This window comes from Aedes aegypti, chromosome 3, assembly GCF_002204515.2.
Source record: "Aedes aegypti strain LVP_AGWG chromosome 3, AaegL5.0 Primary Assembly, whole genome shotgun sequence".
NCBI classification, from domain to species: Eukaryota; Metazoa; Arthropoda; class Insecta; order Diptera; family Culicidae; genus Aedes; species Aedes aegypti.
Window position 1 is genome coordinate 165,986,143 of NC_035109.1, and position 24,386 is coordinate 166,010,528.

General features: G+C 37.2%; 1 protein-coding gene across 1 annotated transcript in view; it reads left to right on the forward strand.

The window, feature by feature from the left end:
* LOC5563970 (acetylcholine receptor subunit alpha-like 2) overlaps positions 1-23,908 on the forward strand; it is a 93,639-nt gene extending 69,731 nt beyond the window's left edge. The window contains exons 7-9 of the mRNA XM_001648229.2: positions 6,204-6,385; positions 6,822-7,023; positions 23,371-23,908. Of these exons, the coding sequence (XP_001648279.1) occupies positions 6,204-6,385; positions 6,822-7,023; positions 23,371-23,574 (588 nt within the window). The 3' untranslated portion in view covers positions 23,575-23,908. The remainder of the gene's footprint in view (positions 1-6,203; positions 6,386-6,821; positions 7,024-23,370) is intronic.
* Positions 23,909-24,386: the final 478 nt, after the last annotated feature.

The window sequence follows — 24,386 nt, forward strand, 5'->3', positions numbered from 1 at the left end:
GTTTGCACAAGTAAAGAGACCGAATTTCATTTTTATTCGTCTTCTTGGCATTAACGTCCCCACTGGGACAGAGACGGCTACTCAGCTTAGTGTTCTTATGAGCACTTCCACAATTATTAACTGAGAGCTTTCTTTGCCAAAGTTGCCATGTTTGATACTCTATGCTCAGGGAAGTCGAGTTCGTGTTTTCGCGTCGCCACACAGTGCGTTGAATGTATGGAGATGCGAGACAAAAATCAAAACTGGAAAATTATGCCACTTGGTATGGAAGGGAAAAAGAGCTACAATTTGCATAAATGACATATAATATACGCATAATCGCAAAACTATCCCAAGCGCCAATTTCTTCATTTTCCAAGAAAAACCTCGCAATTTGTTTTTTATTGCTCATAATGATGCAAGAAGTTATTTGAAAAAATGTCTTCTCACTCGTAACTACAAAAGTGACTTATACGCCTTTATACAAAAAATCGCATTTTTACAGTTTTTAATAAAAAAAATTTGGATAACATTTTGGAAGCTACATATATAATATATTATTTTGAGCATAAACTTGCTCTGGTGTGAAGTCCGGTTGAGCCGAGACCACATAACCTTTCTACGCTTTTTTGATTTTTTTATCACAAACAACACATTTTCACGAATCTATGACAAAAGGTCAAAATAACAAACGGTCAAAGAACAAAAAGAAAGGGGCAAAAGGTCGAAAATCTTTTTTCAAAGAAGGAAAAATTTCACACCAAGCAAATCACTTTCGACCTTTTGTCCTTTCGACGTTTTGTCTTTCGACCTTTTGTCATACTTGTGCTGGTTAATGAGTATACCAACAAATAGTATAAAATCTCGAAGAGTTGCAGGGAGTTACAGCTGTATTTTTCAGACCTCTTGGATGACACTCTAAGAAACATGTCTGTGAGAGGTTTAGGGTAGAAGTCGCTGGAAATTTTTTGAATTGATATTCAAAGTTACATGTTAGTATTTCATAAGTTTGATTTAATAGCCAACCCGTCGTACCGATTTCTCATATTCAAGGTTAAAATTGGTGTGCATATCTCACCAAATATACTTCACCAACCTTCAGCCATATTCTCCTTTTGGTTTTGATGGAATAAATTGGTTTCAAAACTCTTCGTACTAGTTGAAAAGAATGCTGAAAATATGCGACTAAATTTAGTTTTTCTGCTACTCCGGCAACTGTCACTTTCGACGCTTGTTGTAGTAGTTTAAGTGCTTTGGGTGGCTTATCAATACATGTTTCAATAGCGGATCTTCTTTTTCTTGGCATTACGTCCTCACCGGGACATAGCTTGCTTCTCAGCTTAGTGTTCTTATGAGCACTTCCACAGTTATTAACTGAGAGCTTTCTTTGCCAAAGTTGCCATTTTCGCATTCATATATCGTGTGGCAGGTACGATGATACTCTATGCCTAGGGATGTCAAGGAAATTTCCATTACTAAAAGATCCTGAACCGACCGAGATTCGAACCCAGACACCTTCAGCATGGCTTTGCTTTGTAGCCGCAGACTCTAACCACTCGGTTAAGAAAGGCGGATACTATCTATAAATACTCTTGGATACTTATTTATTAACGCCGAATAAAATAAATTGAAATTTGATTTTGGTCTATTGAGCAACATACTGTGCGCCGGAATTATACTTTGCATTTATGAAATGAATGATTATAAAACATTGCCAAACATTGAATTTTCAAGTGCACAAGTCTGGAGAATCTGACAACCGTTCGCGTTAAAAATCAATCAAATAGCTTGCTTGCTGGTAGTGACCAATCGAATAAATTTTCAACACGAAGCGCTGTATAGTTCTCAAGTTTTGTTTTCTTGAAAATTCGAGGTTTGGCTTTGTTTTATAATCATCTTAAAGTGGATCAATCAAGGATGGGTGATTAAATTGGTGAGCTCGTTTCATGCTTGTATTACAATTATATTATGGAACGTATTTTTATCATGAGAAGAATGGGAATAATACTTGAATGAATTGATTTAACAAAATATGAACAGTTCGTCTCTGTAAGTCTCGACATAAACTTGTACATTAACATAAAAAACCCTATACCTTTCCTTTTACCATGGATCCAAGGGACATGGGTTCGATTTCAACTTATTTCAGAAAAATTTTCAGTATGAAAGTATTACGTCTGTGCCACTGGCTTTTGCATGCTAGTCCGTTGTCAAGTGCGTTCGCACCTTCAAAGGGCACAGGAAGATGCATTAACGAGTCTTTTATTCAAAAAAAAAACTAGTGCCTTTTATTAAAAAAAATCTTCAAAAAGTTTAATAAACTATACTTTAAATTTCATGTAAACATTGATGAATTCAGTTTTTTATATAACATTGGCGACCTGTAGCTCAAAATTAATTAATTGTTCTTGTTAATTCTTATGAATTACAGTCGGAAGAGTATAAGAGAGTATTACACCACTTGAAGGTTGAAGTGGAAAAATGACTCAATCAGCATCTGAGGCTGGTTTCAATCCAAGAGACAAGTTCTTTCCAAGTTCAAGTGTTTATCTTTCGTTATCTAGCAGGTACGCGATTCCGAATCAGTGGAGTAGCAGACCTCCTACCTTCTAAAATAAGCTTCTTGTTTCAAGGAATCTAAATGTCTAATGTGATGAAACCTTATACAAAAATCGACTTTGGACCTTATAAGTAGAAGCAATAATTTGATACGCAAGACTACCGATGCATGGTCAAAATCAGACCCACCCCCCGGCCACCCAGCTTAGTGGCCGAACCTGAATAAGAAGCGTGTTTTTGAAAGTTTCATAGCACAGCAAAGCATAGCATAGCATAGACTGACTGTACATGTCAATGGTTGCTACTCCGTGATTGATCGGAACTGGTAAGAATTGCACTACGATCCAAATGAATAAGGGATGGGAGTTTCCGCTTACTCTCGAAGTGCAATTTTCGCAGATCTAATATTATTGATCAATAACGGCGCCGGCCAAGTCCTTACAGTCCGTTGGGATGGGGTAGGAATGTTAGGGTGTAATGATTGTTGCTTCTAGAGACCGAGAATACCTCTGCATCTCCACAATCACCACGAGAAGGATGTTTATTAGTGAGGGAGGAAAAGATCTGGTAGTCACATCTGGTCGATGATGCGATCCATGGACAAGGGGGAAATAAACGACTTACATTCAAAGCAAGTTTTGTATTTTTGTCTCGAGAAGTTTTTGGTAGAAGCTTTGAAAAATACGTCAACATATATAATGTCGAACAATTCAAAAGATGTTTTTATTAATGACGAAAACTGAAAATTACATGTATATATTTTAAATTATATGAAACAAGAGTAATGCCGACACTTGTAGTGACAAACTATTATAGTTTGTTTGAAAATGAGTACATATGAGTATTACTGTGCATTTTGTCTCGATATAGTAGAAGTTTTAAAAAATACGTCAACATTCACAATGTCGAACAATTCAAAAGATAATTTTAAATAATGTCAAAAAGAGAAAAATATATGTATATTGAAATTGTATAAGAAAAAAGCATAATGCCGACACTTATAGTGACGAACCATTGTTTTAATATTGCTTAAAAGTCACGCTTTCAAGAAAAAATGTGTTATCGCAAGCATGAAACGAACTTACCAGTTAGTAATCCATCCTCGACTGAACACAAAACTGACACTGACAGCAAAACTTCTTGGCGTCCCGAAAACAAACCGCCTTGCTTGTGCCTTCCCAAATACCTACCCAGAAAGACGCTCCAAAACAGGAAAAAAAAATCTCCGGCGACGAAAACACGTGCGAAACCGTGAGCAAAATCTATCGGACGACGCAAAACCGAACTATCCTGCTTGGGCTTCACGAAGCACTCCGAAACGTGCTTTTGAAAGTTTCATGGTGACAAACTATTCACTTCAAAAGGTATAAATAGCGGTAGAGAAAGAAAATTGTATAAAAAAAACGACTACTTAATTATGTCTCAATAGTATTGAAGTAGAACGACATGCACTAAACAAAGGACATAGGCACACCACAAAAGATCAAAGAAAACTGGTTGCAGTGGTTCATCCCGAATAGAAACAGAAAACTGTTCAGCTAGCTGGCGTACGAGGGATCCACCAATTTTTGAAAACCGAAAGGACCTTGCTTTAGTTTTAGCATATACTAGCAATCAGTGACATAAAATTGGAATTCTAACGATGTGTGTCGATGGCAGCCTGGTTTCTGCGAAAATTGCTCAATTAAGAATAACTGCAAGAATCAAACCAAGAAAAAAAACCAGAGAAAAAATGATGCTATCATAAGAGAGGTTAAGAGGAACTTTTGTAGAAAACCTCAGAAAAATATCAGTGAGGATATCTGAATAAAAATCTATTTGAGGTTGCTTTTGATAAAGTATTACCTGAAGTATTTATGGGATTAATCCCCGAAAAAATAATTCATGATTCATGAAATAAAGCAATCTCTGGAAATATCCAAAAGGAAGCTTTGGAGATATTGTTGGAGTGACTCATTGTGAAATCTCTCGTAATCTCTATAGTGGACTGCTGTATTTATTTTTAGATGAAATTCTGAAAAGATACATAGATAAATCTTTGGAGGAATATATGCAGAATTAATGAAAAAATCAGGGGAGGCATTCCCGAAAGAGTTTCTGGTGAAATTGAAGGAATTTCTTAAATAACCGAGAAAATGTTATAAGAGAATACCGAAGAAAATTTTATGAGCGATCCCTGAGCATAAAAGGAGGACTTCACGTAGAAATCTAAGGGGGGAATCCTCGAACGCTTTCCTGATGGAAATTTATGAAAAAATATGGATTTTTGAAGAATTCTTCTACGAATTCTTAAAGTTTTTCCAACAAATTGAAAACGAAGCTTGTTATAAGGACTGTTCATTTTATATAATGAACACTTTCTATATGCTATATGTTTTATTATTATTATCTTTATTAACGAGATTTGCAGCCCGAGGCTGGCTCATCTCGGGGTGCTATATCTTTTTAATTTATCAATGGAGTTGCAATTGTTTTTTTTTTTCGGACTTCGTTCGACAAATACTGCACAATGTTGTGATAATAAGAAGCCGCCAAAATATTAAATTTCGATTAAATTTCACACAAATCAGAAACAACGTTCAGAATGGTCGATTTTTGAAGGTTATCAAAATCAATGATTTCTAGAAATTGGCTGAAAAACTCGACCATTTATATTTTATTTATTTTCAAAAAGGGTTCGTTTTTCAAAACCATAATCAATCAAAAGCCTCCTAAAAATAAAATTATATTTGGAGCAACAATTTTTCAACAATCGTATATTTTTTTAGAGGAAAATATTTTAAAATCAAAGGGAACCAAAATGAATAGAATTTTTAGGTTTAGAGTACGTCCTGACGAAAAAAATAAATTGGCCTTGAAAAATAACCTACGCCTTCATATAGTTGTTAATTTCGTCCCCACGTCATATTTAAAGCACAAAAAAGAAAAAATATACTTCTCAAAGCACAATGTAAATCATCAAACTTGGTAATACTGCTGTAATTAAATCCAATTTATTTTTCATCTTTTATTTTCATAATATGTTATTCTGAGGCTACCGTTCGGAATATTTGAATAAAAACGTTTACAAATGCCTGTAGATTGATTTGCATGCGTGCTTTTCTCATAAAGTATGAGATTTCTCAATAAAACGACCACAAAGAGTATAATCTATGTTTAATAATGCGGGTATAAGTCACGATTTAGCGAATGTAAAAACATAGTTTTTTTAGTAATGTAAATCAATTTTGGACACGCTTTTTACTTTTCTATTTTGCTGGGAATCAAAAGATGGTATCTCGAATAATTTGACCATAAATGGATAAATCACTAGAGTAACTTAGTGTCAGACATTGGTGGAGTATTATTAACTTCGAAGAATAGTTTTTCTTGGGAATGAAGCAAAATAACTTCGCACACCATCTCTTAGTTGATCCAACTTTGAAAAACAACTATTGAAGTGTTAAGTGGTTGCACTTATGAGCAGAGAAGACATACCACCATTTGTAACGAAGCTTACTATAAAATTTACCGTTTAATATAATGCTGCGTTTGTATGTTGTATCAGAAATAGAATTTTTAAAAAGGCTGTATAGAAGCGCAGGAAAAACCTATGGTGCAACCAATAATTTATCAGAATTGAAACTAAATACATGTACAAACTCTCGCATTATATGTCGTTTCAGGAGTTGGCAGCAAATAAAATAAACTATGGAATCAAAATCAGCAAAAGTAAATTCGGTGCAGCGCTGGCTGCCCATTCACAAATGCAGCAAAACTCAGGTGGTTCCAGCCCAGATTCAATCAGGCACATGCAAGGCCGGCCGGGAGGGTGCAATGGCCTACACTCGACGACAGCCACGAATAGGTTAGTCCGATGATTTATTGACCCTCCAATGGGGATAAATTCTAAAGCCGGTCTAACCCCTGCCAGAACCAGAGTGGAAATGCTTTTACCACAGACAAACAGACGAAACGCTGACGAAATTGCCATTGACCACTTATTTGAAGGTTATTTCAAATTCTCTATTTTCCAAACCTCACAAGTAGAGGCGCGCGTTGCGATTCGTGTTTGACGTTTCATACTACCGCCATTTACACGTTACACAGTAATTCGTGTAACACGCTAACCAGATGATAACGGTGTGCACTGGACGACGAATTAAAAAAATAGTTCTAAGTGTTACGTCTGCTTGTCTGTGCTTTTACCATTATGGTTCGCCCTGTCAGGGCAACTAACGTCAGAGTTCAAGTTTGTTGCTGATATATCTGCTCCATTTGATCGTTTTCTTTTAACCCGACAGATTCAGCGGACTGGTTGGAGCACTAGGAGGGGGACTCAGTAGTTTGGGAGGCTATAACGGGCTTCCGTCGGTAATGTCTGGCTTGGACGAATCACTGAGCGATGTGGCGCCGAGGAAGAAATACCCGTTTGAACTGGAGAAGGCCATTCATAACGTAATGTTTATACAGCATCACATGCAACGCCAGGATGAGTTTAATGCGGTAAGTACTTCTCGTTCCATTTCCCTGTTCAGCAAATTGTAGAAATGAAAGAAGTCTTTCTCTACCGCCTTTTGCCAACTCAATCAAAGTAGAAACGCCTCGCTATTCACCCTAACCCACCCACATACATACAGATTTGCCATTCTGGATCACTATGAGCTTTCAGGCTAGAATACTCGCATCGTGTTGTGCGTTTTTCTGGTCTTGGCATTACCACTGCTCATTGAACTCCTTTTGATTCTGCAAAGGCAGCTACAGATGTTTAGAAAACGAGGGTTGACGTGTTGTTGAATCGCATTTCTGTTCTGTTTTCGAGTGCTATCCCAAACACAGTCACAAACAGTTACACTGCAGTGCCGTGATAATTTTTGGCAAAGGAATCGATAGAACTGAACGGCTTTTGGATAAAAATCATTATGATAAAAGCAAATTAATTAATCGACAACGATTGAAAACCTTGAAGCTTTTAGCGAAAATATTTGTTTTGAATCGAAGGCAATTTTGTGATTGAAGGCATAATGGATTGAAGGACATCATGAACACATTTAGCGGATCATTGTTTTATGACCATAAAATGGCAATACTTTTCAGTTACCGGTGGCTAGTTTTCAAGTTTCAGATAAGTACGACGTTCAAATACCTTTTTGACTCGTATTCCGAACACTAAAGGCCAACAGTGACGTCAAATGCATAAGATAGGTATAAATTAGCTGATATTTGTGAAAAAAAAATATTTCTACGTAAAGTCTAACTGTTAGTTGTTTGTTTTGCTCATAAAATTGTTTTTTTTTTTTAAGATTGTTTATTATTGTTTTTACGTGAAAGTATGGAACAACTTTTTGATTCAAATTCCGAGCACTGTATACATTTTGTCTTTTATTCCAAACACCTTGACTCAAATTCCGAACAGCACGAATAAATCGTATTCAAATGAATAATTTCAGAAAAAAAAATTCAGCTGAGCAAGTTCTACTGGTCTTCAACAAGAGAATTATCACTACTCCCGAGGTATAGAGAACGTTTAAAATGAGTTGCAATTTACTGCCATTTCCTAGTGATTTTATGACATATTTCAATGAAACATTTCATCCAAACCACCATACAAAAACCGAATGTTCGGAATTTGAAAGCTTAGAAGTGTGAAGGTTTTGTTCTCTGAGAATCAAAAATCGCATTTAAATGACGAAAATATAAGTTTGTTCGATCATAGAGGATGAAAAAGCTCTTAGATATTTTGCCACAGTATGGTTTTTGGAGCACTGCGTCGTATGGATTTGATATGCTTTCATTATTCGTCAAAGTAAAATAATAAATAAATACTGAGGTCTATATGAACTTTTAGATGAACACCCGCTCATAGTTTTTCAGCAGGACAGATCAGTCCCTCACACTTATATGAAACCCTCGATCACGGTTGTTCAGAATAAACATACTATGCTTAAATAACGCTCAACGGAGCACCAGACAATCCCTTCTATCATTTGACATGGGCGGAAGGTTAAGCAGAGGAAGCTGTATGAAAGATTCTGGTGTGACCCTGGACTCCAAAATGACTTTCAGGCAACATGTATCCTACATAACTGAGAAGGCGTCAAGGAATCTTGGACTCATCTTTCGGATAGGGAAGGAATTTAGATACGTGTATTGCCTGGAATCCCAGTATTGTGCCATAGTCCGTTCAGTGCTAAAATGCAGATCAGCTGTTTGGAACCCTTGTTATTTGAACAGATCTGATAGGAATGAAAGAGTTCGACGCATATTTATTCGTTGGGCTTTGCGAAATCTATCGTGTCAAAACAGTTTTAAACTCCCACGCTACGAAGATCGCTGCCTGTTAATTGGATTGGACACTTTAAGCTGCCGAAGAAGCGTTACTTGTGCTCTGTGTATTTCTGATGTATTGTGGACGCGTATAGATTGTCCTGCTATTCTGAGATACACCGAAATTTGCGAAACAATTCAATTTTTAGAATTCAGTTCCGCCGCACAAACTACAGTGCAAATTGTGGAATTACCGTCTGCTAAGAATTTTCAACCGCGTAGCTTCCGTTTTCGATTTCCACTATTCTAGAGCTAATTTTAAGCAATTATTTGTCACGACATTTATCTCACCCCATGGTTGACGTTTCAAAAGCCTTCATTCAATTCATTCAGAATTAATTTCACCATTAATTCCATCTCACAAAGGTCTCGTGAAGCTCTGATCCAACATAGTCAACTGTTATTACAGTCACGATGTCATATAATGGTATAAGCAGCCTAATATCGATTTTAGTTAGAAAAGTCCACACAATTTTCTAAATATTCAACACATTATTCGTAAAAAAATGAAATCTGATAGACACTCAAAAAATACAGTATCAGGTATCAGGTATCAGAAGGCCGGCTCCAAAGGCACGTTCCCCACCAGTTGGGAGATTTGTGCCATCGCCATATTTGAGCCTATTTCATCATCTACCCGATGGGAGAGGAAAGGGAAGGGAAAGATGGGAGGAAATAGGAGTGGGGTCCCTTGAAGAGGGAAGATCGCATAAGCGAAATGAGAGCATGTAGCTCCATACCACAATGGGTTCGAACAGCACCCTAAAAAGGGCACTGCAAAACGCATGAGCGTAAAGAGAGCCTATAGCTCATTACCACAGCGGGTTAAGAATAACAGGATGTCCTGAAGATTCAGGCTTCTGTATTCAGATTCACTTAATAAGTGTTTACCAAGTAATTGGAATCGCATTTGCGCAAAAACTGGACAGTTACATATCAGGTGATACGAAGTTCCATAATCGGAGTCACGACTATCACACACAAATGAGTCAGCACGCTGAATATTTGCCATGTGATAGTTGAGGCGGCAGTGGCCTGTCAACGCTCTGACCAAGAGACTGCAATTCTGCTTTGACAGATTTGTTAAATACTTCGCCACCTTAGGAGATGGCTCAGAAATATACAATTTTGTTTGACGACACGACTCCAAACTATTCCAATATTGCTTGTGCTGAGTTGCCGCCCAAGAGTTTATCTGAAGCTTCACCCAGCACTTCGAAATTGGAATAGCCGGCTCAGGGCCAATGAAGTCATGCGATGCTCCATCGCGAGCTAGCTCATCAGCCAATTCATTTCCAGCGATGGAAGAATGGCCAGGTACCCATACAAGGTTTACAGAGTTGACTGAATTCAGTTCCTCAATTTGAGTTCGACATGCGATAACAAGCTTCGACCTTGAGTTGGCCGAAGCGAGAGCTTTTATAGCAGCCTGACTATCTGAACAGAAGTATATGACTTTACCCATTACACGCTGTTGAAGTGCTGATTGCACTCCACACATAAGCGCAAATATTTCCGCCTGAAAAACGGTGCAGTTTCTACCAAGTGAGTAAAACTGATTCAGCCTTAGCTCACGAGAATATACTCCTGCACCAGCTTTACCTTCAAGAAGGGAGCCATCAGTGTAACATACTATATTGTTTGATATACTTCTTTCCAAATAGCCAGACGTCCACTCTTCCCGTGAAGGGAATTGTGTGGTAAATGTCCTGTAAGGAAAGTTACAAGCAATTGTGAGATCACTTGGAGCAAGGACAATTTTGTCCCAATTCACCAAAAGTGGAAACAACGAAGTATGTGTAGATCTACGATTCACTGGATTTTTCTCCAGTAGATCCAGTACCCATAAACGGTAAGAGCAAGAAAGTGCTTCTTGTTTAAGATATATGTGTAGTGGCGCAACGTCGAAAAGGGCCTCGAGCGCTGCTGTGGGAGTTGTAGAGAACGCACCAGACATCGCCATCAAGCACATCCTTTGGAGATGGCCCAATTTTGATTGGATTGTTCTCACTTCGCCCTTTTGCCACCACACAAGACATCCATATGCCAATATTGGTCGAACAACTGTTGTGTAAATCCATTTGATATATTTGGGTTTGAGAACCCAAGTTTTACCAAAGGTTCGCCGGCATTGACCGAAGGCCATACAAGCTTTTTGACTCTGAAATCAATGTGAGCTGTCCATAAAAGTTTGGAATCTAGAATGACTCCGACATACTTTACTTGATCAGTCACATTAATCTCAGTGCCAAAAAGACGTAAAGGTCGAATTCCATCGCGGTTTCGTCTTTCCGTAAAAAGAACAATAGATGTTTTATTCGGGTTAACCGAAAGGCCATATTGGCGACACCAACTCTCGACTACCTGAAGAGCACTTTGCATCAGGTCGAATAGGGTGCTTATGCACATACCAACTATCAGAGCTAGATAGTCGTCGGCAAATCCATAAGTTGGAAAACCGCAATTATTGAGTTGCCTCAATAGCGTATCTGCTACGAGATTCCACAAAAGTGGTGACAAGACTCCCCCTTGGGGGCATCCGCAAACACTCAATTTTCGAATCGCTGCTTGACGCAATGTCGAGAAGAGATGTCGGTTTTTGAGCATTTGATGAATCCAATTGGTAATCATTGTATGTAGCCCATGGTTTCGTGCGGCTTCCAATATGGCATCGAAAGACACGTTATCAAAGGCACCCTCAATATACAAGAAAACACCCAAGCAGGATTGCTTCTGAGCGAATGCTTTCTCGATATCGTATACAACTTTGTGTAAAAGAGTCACAGTGGACTTTCCAGATTGGTAAGCATGTTGATTCACATGAAGAGGCATGTTTGCCAAATAAACATCACGGATGTGATGATCGATAATGCGTTCCAGACATTTCAGAAGAAAAGAGGTCAGACTGATTGGTCTAAAACTCTTCGCTTCTTCATACGACGCACGTCCTCCTTTCGGGATAAACTTTACAGTAATATCACGCCAGGATCTGGGAATATACCCGGTAGCAAAACTGCTTACAAGTAGCTTTTTCAAAACATGTTTGATAGACTCAAATCCCTTTTGGAGCAGAACAGGATAAATCCCATCCGCTCCTGGAGATTTAAAAGGAGCAAAACTATTAAGTGCCCATTGAATCGATTCAGTAGTTACGATACTGCGAGCCGAGGCCAGAGACTCGTAACTACATGAAAAGACATTTGGTTCATCCGTAGATGCTATGTCCACACATCCGGGGAAGTGTGTATTGAATAAACATTCTAAAACTTCTTCATCGGAAGAAGTAAAGTCACCATTAGGTAAGCGAATTTCGTTCACTTGGAAATCCTTAGGTTTTGCAAGAATTTTGTTCAACCGACTGACTTCACTCAAACTGGAAACATTTGTACAAAGGTTTTTCCAGCCGGATCGTTCAGCAGAACGAAGAGCCTTCTTGTAAGCCTTGCGAGCTGACTTGAACGACTCTGATCCAGCTGAACGGCGTCTGTTCCAACTCCTTCTACATTGTTTCCTGAGTCTAGTCAGATCGGAATTCCACCATGGGGTCCCTCTTGTAGTCTTTACAGACCGCAGAGGACATGCTTCTTCAAAAGCTTCCATAATGTAGGATGTTGTGGTATCAACGGCATCATCCAGATCACTTGGATTTTCAATGGATGGAGAATATCCATGAAATTTGGTCGCAACCAATTCAATGTAGAGTTCCCAGTTTGTTTCCCCGGTCAACAAACTCGCAACCTAAAACGCAAAGTCTGCGCAGTTACATTTGAATGTTCAAAGAAGATGTAGCGATGATCAGATAATGATTCCTCATCTGATACATGCCAATTCGTCAACTCGTGACTGATTCTATTCGAGCAGAGCGTTATGTCTAACACTTCTTCTCTATTAGAAACCATGAAGGTTGGGCGATTGCCTATGTTAAGTAATCCAAGGTCTGTACTACTTAAGTATTCCATCAGACTGGAGCCTCTCAAATTGATATCCGAGCTGCCCCAGATGATGTGATGAGCATTGGCATCACTCCCCACAATCAGCGGAAGGCCTTTTGTTACGCAGTGTACGACAACTCGTTTGAAGTCATCCGTTGGGGATGGTTCATCATGTGGTAAATATACCGAACAATAGACGTATTTCCTGTTGAGGTCACCAACAGAAACATCGATTGTGACAGCACATACATCTCTGGTAGTTACCTCAGAAATGAGTGTAGCAACGATTGCTTTATTAACGAGCACGCATGCGCGGGGCATGGAGCGCGAGTTTGCCATTTCAAGCTTGCTAAAAGTAGCAAAAACTGGGTCCACAAGGTTACCTAGATAGAAGTTCCCTCTACGAAAGTAGGGTTCTTGAACTAGCGCCACTTGGGCTGCACCATTTTGCATGAGTCTGCAAAGATTGATCGTTGCTGTTCTTTTATGCTGAAGATTGATCTGAGCTAACCTAACCGTAGCCACTACCCAAACTAGGCAGGATTAAGCTTTTTGCAATCTCAGCACGAAAAAGACCAGCAACGAAAAAACCAGATCGGTATCTATTTAAAGTCGCCAAAGGCGAAAGACCACAGAATACACTGTGTAAAACGCATAATGCGAATCCATATAGGTGATAATTTAAATTAAATGTCAACATATTCATAATCCCACCCTTATTAAGCCTCAAGATAGAGACTGAAGAAGGGCAGCCGATTATCTCGGAGAAACACAAGGTCACCTGCACCATTGCTCCGGGTAGCACAGGAAGGACTCAATACTGTGGAGGGCGCCCTGGTACCCCACAGGCTCCGTTTGCGGTTAGGTTTTATTCAGACCCCCCTAACCATTCATTCTTAGGCACGGTACGCATCACACCATAAATTAGGGGTCACCTGTGAGGTGGACTTTTACCACCGGAACAGGCAGTCCGTAGTGTTAATTCTTAGCCAGTTGAAACAACCGCTACCGACACTACGCGGCTATCTAGGCTGCTCGGGAAAAGGAGGTTAATATTGATGATTAACTCCTGACGTGCCCAAGCAGCCAGTAAAGAATTAATTTCACCATGAATTCCATCACACAAAGGTCTCGTGAAGCTCTGATCCAACATAGTCAACTGTTATTACAGTCACGATGTCATATAATGGTATAAGCAGCTTAATATCGATTTTAGTTAGAAAAGTCCACACAATTTTCTAAACATTCAACACATTATTCGTAAAAAAAATGAAATCTGATAGACACTCAAAAAATACAGTATACCATTAGTCAGTGCTACTTTTGATTCCGGCGACTTCTTTGGACAGGCACGTTTTGGATTTATTTGCAGCATAAATACTAATCAGTGCAACTTTGAGCACTTTTATTAACTAATATATGCTCTACAACCCGGCAAAGATTTTTTCGTAGCAACGTCGAGTTACAAAACATTTGCTATGTAAACATTGTTTGAATTTTCACAAAAAATAAATAGTTGTTAAGAGAAACACAACACTAACCCATCGATATGTTTTATGAAAATTTAAGATATTTTTATGTTAGAAACTAGGGTTACATATTTCTCAAGAGCACATAAAAATGTACTGACGAGCCTCCAACCAAACCGTTTCTCAGCTCATCAAAATCCTGTTGTGCTGCGCTATCAGAAGGCTCACGAAAAATTCTGAAACCGCGCTCTAGGTGATGTGAACCCGAGGATACTCGTCTCATGCGCTGCTCAGCGCTACGGCTCGCCATCAGTATCCAGGTTGTGAAACAACTACCGTAATCCGGGGTATCATTGATCAGCGGGGTAACATTGATCGGAATGACTCATCTCATCGAAAGTTCGTATTATTATTTATTGATGAAACATTTCCAAATCATGAGTGGTGCTTCTCTTTCTTATATTCATGAGCTAATAAAAGTTAATATTTTTGCGAAAATTGCATTTACCTTATGCGTAAATTTATCAACTTTTCGGAATATTGATTTTAATTGTTAAGGATGACACTACGGAAGATTCATGTCTCACATAAGTTATGCAAACAATATAAGCAAGGAAAATGTGGTTCTTACTAAAATTGAGATCGCCGAAAACGATTCCGTTGTCAAAACGTTTATAAGTATGCTCAATTAGGCAACATTACCGAATTACTGTTAAGAATGTAAAATTCCCTTAGGAAATCACCTACCTTTAGGCGCAGGTGGTTCGAGGTGTTTTTAATTTTAAAATAGCTCAAAAAATAAATGTAAGCGTTTGGAAGATTTAAGTAAGTTACGACATTTTCAGTACCGTAAAACGGGGTAACTTTGATAATGCGGGTAACTTTGATAGTGCGTAACCCACCGCATACTAAATGAAATATCATAATTTCTGTTAATCAGTTAAGCAAAACGAATGCAAAACTAAAGAATATCAGTATGACACTTCATGTAAAAGCGGTTTTCATTTGAATCAAGAACATTTTAGGCTTTTTATACGAATTAAAAAAAATGACACAATTTTAGCATTTTCAAAACGCTTACAAACAATCTGTTCTACGATCACTATTTGATGTAGTTTTGAATAGCTGGCCACTTATCTTTGATAACCTAGTTATCATAGAACTTGAATACGGTCTCAAATCTCTTAGCGAAAAGCATATTCACAAACTGGGACCATTTTTGTAATCTAAGTCAGAAATTTCCATATAACGTTAAACGCCTAGAGGTATGCAATGCCCTACAAATGTTCGTTATTCATTCAATTTTGTTCGAATCATACTCCATTATCAAAGTTACCCCAAAACAGAAAATCAACTTTCGATTATATGAAAAATCATATATCCGTTCAAAATGAATCTTTTTCCAATTTATCGACTGTAATCGATAGCTAGGACGCCAGTACTTGTTTTAAAAACATAAATTGTAAATCTTTGAAACAGCATACAAAAATATTCAAGTTTTCTTTGAAAAAACTATCAAAGTTACCCCGTTTTACGGTATTACCAAACGTTGTTTACATACACTCCCGTGCATAAGTTTGGGTTCACCCCCAAAAAAACATGCGAAAGTGTTCTGTCCCTATCTCTGTGATTACACGTCCAATTGAAACTCTCTTAGTCGCATTCAAAAGGCAAAGAGTTATTCTTACTTCGTATGTATTTTTCCAAAAACATTCTTTGAACTTTGTATACTAAATTTTTACTTAAAGTTGTGACATTTTTCAAAAAAACACACTGAAAAATCATATTTAATTTCCCAAACCCAAACTTTTGCACGATTTGCATCATACTGAGGGGTGAACCCAAACTTTTGCACGATGACTTGACTGACTGTTTCATTGATTTTGAATACTTTCCAGATTTTTCCGCCAAAATTTCGTGGGATCTCTTCAAAGAATATAAGATTACGATTCTAATGACACTTTGATTTAAAATTTTGGTCGACCCAATGCTGAAAAAATTAAATATGATTTTTCAGTGTGTTTTTTGAAAAATGTCACAACTTTAAGTAAAAAATTAGTATACAAAATTCAAAATATGTTTTTGGAAAAATACATACGAAGTAAGAATAACTCTTTGCCTTTCGAATGCGGCTTAAAGAGTTTCAATTGGACGTTTAATCACAGAGATATGGACAGAACACTTTTGAATGTTTTTGAGGGGGTGAACCCAAACTTTTGCACGGGAGTGTAGGTGATCAATGTTACCCCATATTAGCTAAATAAAAAATCGCCTAAAACATTTTTTTAATGTGCTTAAATCTTTCAATAAACAAAATACAGTATATAGTCTCGAGCTATGGGTGGCAGTACTTGTTTTAAAAATATAAAATTTGCGACGTTTGCATTTTCGAAAGAAACATTCAGAAAAATGATCAATGTTACCCCGGATTACATTACTTAGTAACGTAGAGCCTCTACTACCTCTACATACTACACTATGCAGGTGTCTAGATGGTCTACATCACTTGGTCGAAGACTCGCGATCCGAAGTTATAAATTTCGATCCTAATTGAAAAAAATTAGTCATAACTTCAATTATTGCGCTGAATTTTGAACAGCACATGTGACGGAGCGCATGGGACCGCAATGAGACACATCTAAAAAAAAATAAGGCGCACAGAAAAAGGTCTCACAATGTACACCTTGTGCCCATGCGCTTGCAAGTAATGGGGCTCCTGCACCTAAGTCAACAGCACGTGCACAGTATTTCTATTTGAAACTGTCAAAATCCTTGATTTTTTATTTATTAACAATACCGGGTGCCGCTTTGGAATGTTTACACGGACTCTCGCGAACCCCTAAAGATGAATGTTCTTAAAATTAATATTTATGGAAATACCGAATCTCCCAAATGATTTACTCTTCCGGTCGTCACGCGGTTCACCATTATAAGAAGCACCACCGCACTATTGCTGTGAACAAATAGCGAGGCCAATACAAGAATCCTGCTGTGATCTTTTGGAGGAGTCCACAAAATTTCAATCAGGAATTAACCTAGTATTTTCCAAAAATACGACAAGGAACTTCCATAAATGATCTTGACAAAATTCAACAATTCATGGAGGGTAAGTAAGATAAACGACTTAGGGTTTTTCGCCATACAATTGCCTGAAACACAACAATAAGCCGCATTTACCGTTTTGATTCATATTACGGACAGCTTCAAATTCCGGACACTCTCGTTTGTATGGGAAACATTTCACACGAAATGTTTCAATTTTCGCCGTCCAAAAGTTCTCATTTTCGAGGCTCGTTTTATTAGTTTTTTTCCATAAATATCATTGCAAATTTATAATGCCCAACTACCTTAGACGTCTCTTAAGTGGTTGAACAATTTCAATTGATGATTTGACTGTTCCATTAATGATTATCATGAGCTGTCCGTAATTCGAATCAAAGCGTCCGGAATATGAGGCAAAAGTGAGGGAGCGTCCGGAATAAGAATCATGAAAAGGCCACACGTTTTGATTTATTCAAAATTATTCAAGTTACGGACGTGTATTCTTTACCCACCATCCGAAAGTTAAGAACTTCCGACGCTCGATAACGCTAAAAAATCATACAAAATGATTTATTTTGTATGGTCCAAGCTGGGTTATACTTCACTTAGGCCTTAAGTGTCCGTAATATGAATCAAAACGGTATGTACGGTTCAAAACAAATTAACAAACTTTGGCACTTCCATGATCTAATCTCAGCCGAATTATTTGAAACTTGGCAATAAGAAGCACTTGAAAACAACTCATATTACGACAAAATAAGAGCTCGGTAGTTTTTTTTAAATAATCCTATGGAAGTGAATAAGGGTACAAAGAATAAAATACTTATCATGGAAACATTCAGAATTCCATTTATAAATAAGGTACCGCGGGCCAAGTGGGAAAATGGGGTAAGTGAAAATAATTGGTATATTTTACTGAATTTGTGAATTAACGTTTTAAACTCATGCGTAAAACTTTGAGGCCATTGAGAACATTACGATAGGTAAAAGATTTCTGAGATTTTTCAGCCATTATTGCACAATAGAGCGAAAAATTGATAACCTGTCAACTATCGCTCCGTAACAAGTTAGTGGCGTGCAATCTTATTTTAATATTTTCAGCGGAAAAAAGTTGCGGAAAATAATTTTATGTACCACTTCTAAGTTTTCTCCTCTGACAGTTTTGAAATGCAATAAAAAAAGTTTTAGATTTAATTCGACATAGACCTAAAAATAACTAAATTTAAACACCGTCAATTTTCTAATCACGTGGACCAAGTGAATAATTTCTCTTTAGAGATTGAATTTGTGTTTTCTCTTTAGGTAGCTATAAGTATACAAGGTTTGCAATTATCATAGAACTACAGAACGTGCTGATAATTCAAGAAACACTATACTCAAAGCGTTAAAAGCTATTATCATGACCAAATTATGGAAATTCTCCAAAAAAAAAGTTGCCAAATATTACGATATTAATATGTTTACTTCGGACAGCCGATCAAAAGGAAGACGTTGATTGAAAATTTCCAATATAAGAGAGCGCACGGAAATATCGTGGCATGTCTATGTAAAGCTAGTTCAAAACATAAAAAATGGGATATATGTGTATCCACATAAAACAGTTTCTAAATACTTTATTGAAGGATTCCCTTTGATTTCTCCTGAAGAATTATCCGACGTCATACCGATTTTCCAGAAAACAAATAACGAGCGGTGGAAATTCAGAGCATAAATGCAATTGCTGTCCCATGATGTAAGAACTAACATTGGAAATGTTGCAGTTATATTGTTGTCGAATCATTTCAACAAACATAACTGAACAGCAGAGAATTCAAGTAACAATTTTTTTTATTTACATGTTACTTATATTATTGTTTATTGGGACGCCTTAACAAATGTTAAAGGTAATAGAAATCATGGATGTAACTGTTAGTTTTTTTAATTTATTGTTCAAAACGATAAACTTTTCACTTGCCTCACCTGTAGGGCAAGTGAAAAGTAAGGAGAAGTTTTTCAAAAACTTTTTCTGTACTTTTTTCTTCAATTTTACTTAAAAATCAATTTCAGCATACTGCCTATATTTGGTGGGAGTCAAGCTAAAAAATATACACGACCTCGTTTGTTTTAATTTAAAGTCTCTAGATTTTGAAGAATCCCAACTATGCGAAATACATTACCCATTTGCCCCACGGTACCTTAGTCAAAAATATTCACAAGAGCTAATTAAATATTTCATGGGTTCTTTAGAATCTTGTCGTTGGGACAATCTTCAAAAAATTTTTCAAGAAGTCTCCGAAAACATTGGATTTTATCAGTAAGTTGGCAAAATCAACTGAGGTTAAGCCGCAAATATTCCAGAAATTTCCTATGTTTTTCTCCAAACATTTTCAAGATCACACTGGCTATAAATTGAATAGATATGCGTTGAGTAATTATAGCGGACTTGCAATCCTCAACTGACAGGATCACATTGAAGGTTTTTTCACAATTGAAAGAAACAAAATAGGTTACTTGAAACCAAGTTGTATTAAACATTCCTCGCATTATTCTTCAATTGGGAGAGACGACAATGGCTTCGCAGACCCCCTGAGAACTTTTCTTGGCCCCCTAGGGGCCCGCGGACCACAGGTTGGGAAACTCTGTTCTACAGGGTCAAAAACGGCGCCGGCCACGTCCTTGCAGACAGATGGAATTGGGGGGAAAAATATTAGTGTGGAAACTTTGCTATTTGGAGACCGTGTTTTCCTCTGCATCTCCACAAAGGTTACTGGGAGGGATGTTTGTTCGATCGGGTCACAGGATTCATTTTGATAAGCGATTAGACAGATAGAAGAAAATGATGACGACACTTGAAGTGACGAACCGTTCAAAGTTTGTTTCACAAATAGCTAAACGCATCATTCCTATAGCTGTCAGGGCGAACATGCTTTATCATATTTTACTCATGAGAAAATAAAATAAATCGATTGACTGGACCATCACAGAACACTCTTATGCCGACCTTTACAGCGGCTACAGTTACAGTTACCATTCAAAGTTTGTAAAATTAAGTGAACTTTTTGCAAGTCTACACTTATAAAAATAAAGGTAAAAGCAAAGAGGTGTTTGAAAAAATATGTAAAATATAAATAATTTATAAATAAGAGTTTATGCCGACACTCTCAATGACGAACCAGTCATAGTTTGTTGAAAAGTCGTATTTTCGTCACATCGTTGTAACGACTAAATGTGCATTCATACTTATTTTAAAGATTTGAAATAAAAGCATGAAACGAGCTCACCAAATGATCCATCATGCTTGACTGAGCAGCCATAATCCACATTCAGCTTCAGTTAACGCGTACAGACTAACTGAGAAAGAAATCGCTCTGAAGACGCGAGAAAAATGATAATTGGGCTTCCACAAAGCACTGTTCAGCAAAATGCGCGCAAACCGAAAGAACGGAAAAAGCAACGAGGCACGAAACCGACTAGTTCGCTCGGGCCATGTCAAAGCACTGTGGAGCCGATTGAATTTTGTAATAACTTACAAACTCCTTTTTCAACATAACAATCTTAACAGCTTGAAGATCAACAGTTCTGGTATTCGAATCATATGTTTATATGTAGGTACTTATTATGTGTGAGTTATACAAAGCGTATGTTTGTTTTAAAGAATTCCTATGGGTTTACAAGTTAGATAGGTTTAACGATTTCTTGAAAACCTCCATCACCCATTTCACTTGGTTTATTATGTGTAATATTTTGTTTTATTCATTGTTGTTGCTTTTTTAGTATGACATAGTATAGTTGCTGTGGAATAAAAACACATTCTTTGGCCCTTAATTTCATATAATACACAAATAAGCTTCTTATCACTTTAATTCGAAATGCGTTTAACTGTGTTTTCGTATTTAAGCTCGTATTTGTAACAATCAACCATATTTTTTAAATCAACGGAAATTTGCCAGATCTCGCTATAATATCCCAAAGTCCGATAGGAATCTTCAGGTCATCGTTAAGAATCCACAGGGACCCACTAGTTCACTGAAGTAGTTCACTAGGAATCTACAGGATCTTGCTTAGAACTCTCAGGATCTTGCTTAGGATTCAGATAGGAATTGACATCTGCCCAAGAGCTCGCTGGGATTTTTGGGGACATTCTTAGATTCCACTGCAAAATTGCTGAAAATTCTCAAGTCTTCGATAGAAATTCTCCAAAGCATGATAAACCTCAAATTCGTCTGAAAACCTATTCAGAATCCTCAACATTTTACCAGAAATACTCAAAATACCACTATAGATCCAAGCACTCCGCTAGAAATTCACAGGACGACTTTGAAATCTTAACCATTTACTAAGAATTGCCAGATTTCGCACAGCATCTACAACTAACTATTCTCAGCAGCCAGCAAAAAAAACCTTTAATGTCTGATAGGAATACACAGATTTCGCTCAGTATCCTCAAGAATCCGCTCTTGAAATTCTCAAACCCTCTATAAAAACATGAGATCTCGAAAGAATTCTTCAGGAAAACTGCTATACCTAGATATGAATCACCAAGATCTCGTGAAGAACATTTTTATTATTTCATGCGGCTAGCATACTTGATTAAAATAATAATATGGAATGCAGTATACTCCAGTATGAGCACTCCTGGTATATAATGCTTAATGGTTTCCCAAGGTAGAATCTTTTTGTATCTACACGGAAAGATTTCCGATTTGTTGCAGTCTCTTCTATATTGATCGGAGTAAGTTCAATTTGAAATTCATCAACTACAGGGCCATCTATGGTCGAAAGAGCAGTTGAAACCGTTTCTCCCATATATTTTGCCGATTTTCTCCATACATACTTGGAGCTCGTTTAGCCCGGCAACTGAGAGCTGACGCTCAAATTTTCACAGTAGCTTCTGGAGGTCCAAATGAACAAATTTGTGGGGTGTAACTTGAAACATTTGTAGTTTGATCAATATGGGCCATCGGAATCAACATACATACTCATACAACAGACAAACGGCCAAAACACTCTCAATCATACTCAACGCACGCTTTAATGATCTTATTGAGAAATTTACTTGAATAACGTATTTTAAAAAATTCCATGAAAAGTTAAGAGACATGACTTTTTGCTTGATTTGTTTCTATTATTGTGGAATGCTTCTTCATACGCATTGTATGTAATTCCATGCAATAACAACAACAGTGAACCGAAAAAGCGAGACGAAATTTGTGATTAGAACTCTGTTCGAGTCATATACTTTTTTGTTGCTCTTGTGTGAAAGCTTGTGTTTGTCTGAAGAAAAAATGGTTTTTATTGCCTGTATCACCTACCGGCAGACTCATGTGGGCTGGTCACAAAGTGTGAATGCCTGAGAAACGAATTTGAATATCAACGAAAATGGAGCTCTGAAATGCGGCATGAGTGAAGCTGGGCTGCTTTTCAAATGATGAAAATAAAATAATTAACAAAAATTTACAAATAAATATCAATATTGATGGTATGCATAAATGTGACGAAAAACGGATCCATTTTATTGCCAAAATTGGGGGGTGCCAAAAATGGAGCATATCACTATAATTGTAAACATTCTAAAGTGGCTTCCGGTATTGAAATGCATTGTTAATAAATCAAAAATCAAGGATTTTGACGGTCACGCCTTGAAGTGGGCGTAATTCAAAATTTCTTTCTAGGATTTTTTATCTGTTCAAAGGTTTAGAATAGGTTTAAATATGTCCCATAAAGTACAACCCCTTATATACAACCCTTTATACTACCCTTGTTCATACAGAAAGCGTCACTAAGCTCAGTGGTATTGATTTTTTTATATCTGCCCATTATCTTTGAATTTATATCCTCTCATTTATTCGTTCCCATGCAACCATACTTACCACGTTTTCTTTCCCCATAACAACCAACCCTACCCTCCATCGGTCCAATTGAGGCACACAAACAAAAATACTGAAGAGAAGCATTTCTTTGAATAATTACAATCGCATACACGAGCTGATTATCTCTCTCACTTGACTCATTTCCGGTCTATTCTCTATCCTATCCACATGCACTGACCGACGACCTCGGCCTCGAAACGGAACGAAAATAAAATGCTACCAACAATAATACAGGAGGATCAAGATTGGGGATTTGTGGCGATGGTATTGGATCGTTTATTTTTATGGTTATTTACAATAGCGTCATTATTCGGCACATTTGCAATCCTCTGTGAAGCACCCTCGCTGTACGACGATACCAAACCCATAGACATCGAGTACTCTATTATTGCTCAGAAACTGTTCAACCTCACCGTTAAGGATCCACGACATGCATAAGGAGGTGGATTTTCTCTCCTCACAAAGTTCTTTGAACGTTAAATTTAAAGTCAGCGATAAAGCATGTTGTTGTATGAATAGGCGTCGGAAATAGAGGCACCCCGTAACAGAGTTATTGTACGTAATCGTAACCGAATAGATTCGAGGAAGCAATTTTTCATAATGTTACTACTCAATCACCAGAAGAACACATCATATTAAAGCATGGTTGGTATCAAGAACTTGAAACTATAAGGTAATCTTAACTCATACACAGTGAAAGTGACTATCAATTAATCAGTGAACAAGTGAAGTTTTTACAAATTTGAAATAAATTCAATTGTTTTAGCTAGAACTGTAACTTTTAGCTGTAGTAAAACAATATCACGTCCTTTTAAAATGTTCGTTAATTTATCTATTTCATTTTGTTGAATCCATTTTCGTAACATCTTATTAATATATTTCAGGATTTGTCTACTCTTGTTTTTTTCTACACAAAACATGTGATAAAGTTATAAAGTTTTGTGTTAGAGTTACACACGTTCATATTTCCATCCCTTTCTCGCCTACAATTTTTTTTATTTATTTTTTTGTATACTGGTGGACCAATGTTTTAACACATCCAACTATGAAAAAACAATACAATTTACAATGTCTTCGATGACTTATTATATTCATAGCAATATATTTGAGTTTCAATCCAATTTCTATTATACACCATTAGATTTCGCGGCGTTAAACATAGAAAGCATTTGCAAATGCCACTAGATGGATTATCCCAGTTTCAAACAACCAATAGAAAATTTGAAGATTAAGCATGTTCCTCAAATTCC